This window comes from Anneissia japonica, unplaced genomic scaffold (assembly GCF_011630105.1).
Source record: "Anneissia japonica isolate Jap-2015-1 unplaced genomic scaffold, ASM1163010v1 scaffold285010_len649756_cov215, whole genome shotgun sequence".
In the NCBI taxonomy this organism is placed as follows: domain Eukaryota; kingdom Metazoa; phylum Echinodermata; class Crinoidea; order Comatulida; family Comatulidae; genus Anneissia; species Anneissia japonica.
In genome coordinates this window covers 431,276-434,639 of record NW_022699253.1, presented here as the reverse complement: position 1 = coordinate 434,639, position 3,364 = coordinate 431,276, and the positions used below count along the sequence as shown (strand labels likewise).

At 34.7% G+C, this 3,364-nt stretch overlaps 1 protein-coding gene across 2 annotated transcripts in view; it reads left to right on the top strand.

The window, feature by feature from the left end:
• LOC117102925 (aquaporin-7-like) overlaps positions 1-3,364 on the top strand; it is a 39,355-nt gene that overhangs the window by 28,897 nt on the left and 7,094 nt on the right. For both annotated transcript variants that reach the window (XM_033243381.1, XM_033243383.1), the window contains exon 4: positions 44-135. In XM_033243381.1, coding sequence (XP_033099272.1) covers positions 44-135 — 92 coding nt within the window. The remainder of the gene's footprint in view (positions 1-43; positions 136-3,364) is intronic.

Below are 3,364 nucleotides of genomic sequence, written 5' to 3'. Positions count from 1 at the left end.
CATATACATATAAATATATATTAATTAACTTTTTTCCATTAAGATGAAATTGAACAATCTACAAGTAACGAAACCATCCTCATTTTCGCTTCATCTGTAAATGATGGCTATTTTGGGAGAGCTGCCATTGACCAGGTACATATGAACTATGTAGACACTTCTAATCATACACTTTTATAAGAACATAATATTTTGACAAATGTAAGCCCGTTTAACAGTAGATGAAAAGTAACACTAGTGAGTGATTCTAAAATACCGGTATTTTTTTTTATTTTGAATGACCATGGTTTCTGCGTTTTTCCATGATTATGACGTCATTAGAATTGATTTGTCAAAATATGTTGTTGTATACACGATAAATCGTTATCCAATCGTCCTAGTGTTTTTTTATTTCTGTTATATTCTATATGAACAATTGCGTTTTAGGATTTTATCGTTATTGTTGTCGTTGCAAGTATAAACAGGCCTAAGATTCCGAAAGAAGTAGGCCTAAGGCATTTGTCATCCAGTAAACGTAATCACAAACAAAGGAATTTGACCGTTAGCATAATACATACATAGAGCAACGGCGGCGGAAGGTTTTTGAAAGTGGGGTGGGGGGCATTTCATAAGGTCCAATATGCGAGCGAAACGAGCATTTAGGCTTGGGGCCAGGACGCCACCAAGGGCCTTCTGCAAGCTACGGATATTTGATTATGGCACCTATAGATGGCCGGAAATTGCACTTTCAGACATAAAATTTGAATATAATTATCTTTTTATCTCCATTTTTTTTTTGAATAATTAAGGGGCGGGGGCCGGCTGGGTCCCCTTGAATTCGCTACTGGGTACTTTTGGAGATGGAGGATCTATATCACCTCAGTCCTATGGTTGGGCTGAGGTAAGAATATTTGTGATTATGTCATCTCTAGATGGCGGGAAATTACACTCTCAGACTTGAATTTGAATATAATTTTGCCTATATCTCCATTAAAAAAAAAATGAACAATTTACACCCCACCTTGATGTGTCACAGATTTCCGAACAAAGTCGAAGTCGAGATTGTCACGATCTCAATGAATTATTTATCATAAGGGTTATCCTTGATATGGGTTCCCCGACGACAACTTTACCCTTCTATGTAGCCCGGAAATGATACTCCAACCGTAGTGGGTCCAGGAAGTCAAAATCTGTTCCGTTCCTTGGCACGTACTGGCCAAGGACATTTATTTCATCTTTTATATAAGGCCTTCGGCCCAAATAAAATATAATTGCTATTTATAGAGGGAAATGATCATTTCTACGTTTAAATGAGTGATAAAGAAATTTACATCGTTTGATATCAGTAGTGGACATTAATTGAGTAAACTTAACTTTGGATGGATTAACACTATAAAGTACTTAAATATATAATGTTTACGAATATCAGTGTAACAAGGGCAAATTAAAGTAAAATGGTACTCATCTTCACACTACACTAAATTTAATGTACAATGTTTGCATAATCTACCTTTTTGTTAATCAATTTTTGTCCATCTACCAGGTTCAATTTCTAATTCAAGACTCCTAAACGCAAATATGAGAATATGTCTATATAGTAATGCTCGTTAGAAAATGAAAAAAAACCACTATATTTTATAATGATAATAATAGGTCAATTTATAAGACGCATATAAACAAGGTGTCTAAGCACCAAATAATAATAATAATAATAATAATAATAATAATAATAATAATAATAATAAAAATAATAAAAATAATAACATCAACAACAACAATCCTCTTACGTTACAATCTGATCTTAATTCCATCTATAACTGGAGCATGTCTAATTCTATGAAACTTAATGAAAATAAGTGTCAAGAGATGAGGTTAACGAGATCTGTTAACCATGATGCCAACAAAGCAACATATAACATTAATGGTACTGATCTTATTTACGTCCGTAGTTACAAATATCTTGGTGTTACTGTGTCCGATAATCTTGATTGGGGACTACATGTCTCTAAAACTGTTTCTAAAGCACCTAGAACGTTGGGTTTTATTCTCATTATCCGTCATCGGAACCCTGAAAGTATCCTTAAGCTCTACAACTCTCTTGACTGACCTACTATTTAATATGGAATTCCTGTTTCGGTTCCATATTAGATAGGTCATCTAAAAGATCATGAAAGTATACAACGTAGAATGAAAAGATCATGCTTTTCCACAACATCCCATATCCTCAACGTCTTGTTAATCTTGGAATTGCACCCTTTCAACAACGTATTTATTATCTTTGTATCTGTTTCATTGCAAAATATCTGTATCGAAAATATTCTATAAACATGTCGAATAATGTTGAAATCAATTGTCGTCATTTAGATCACTTGAAGTTTACTCATCACTAGTATAGTCGCACTGATGCTTATAAATTTAGTCTTTTTAATCTATTTCAGAGGATATGGGATGCCGTGCCTTCACATATTCGCGACAGTTTGTAGATTGGCCTTTCTCAATTTCTTCGTGCTTTAAAGGATCACTTCAAAAAATAAAATTTTCGATGGCGGATAATCTTGACTTCTTGATTTTAAATAATTTTAAATTTCTCTTTTTTTCTACTGCCGTCCCTGCTACTTATTTTGGTGTCGCAGTTTGCTGGCATCATTTATTGTTATTCTCATGGAGTTTCTGGGAATATCCAAGTGTTTTTTCTAGTGGCTCCATGAGAGTAACAGTATATTGTTTCTTGCGTGCTGCGCTGTGCTGTTCTGCGCTGCTTTGTGCTGTGCTGCGATTTATTTTAAATTTTTACTTTTTAACTTTCTTTTTCCCTTGGCCGTTTTTGCTAGTTTTTACTTCCAGAGAACAGAGATTTATATATTTATTTTATGTATCCTTAAATCAGTGGAGAAACTTTGTACAGCAATTTAGTTTGCTTTTTGTTTATCCTGTCTCTGATTTTTGGTATTGTTATTTCTGTACGTTTTGTTATTTGTTAGACGAAATAAATGAAATTAAATGAAATAATGACATTGCAGCGTTCGTAAAATGCTTGTCACTGGTGCTGGGAACAGTCACAAAAATGGGGGGAGGGCAGGCCTCCAGTAGAAAAAGTGGGTCGGCCAATGGCCCCCTGGCCCGCCCCTCGCTTCCGCCGCCGTTGCATAGAGCGGAATTTACGTTAAGAAAACATTAAAAACTGTATCTAGTATCTATATCAGCATGTGCATCATTGGGAATGGCCAATTACTTTTGTTATCATAACATGTGCAAGATGCAATAGGCCTACTTATTTGAATGAAGTACTGTACTGTAATAATGAAAGCCACCCAGAGTAAGTTAACAACAGAAGTAGACAAATAAATGATACAATATATGTACAGGGAAAAACATGGAGCAGCAT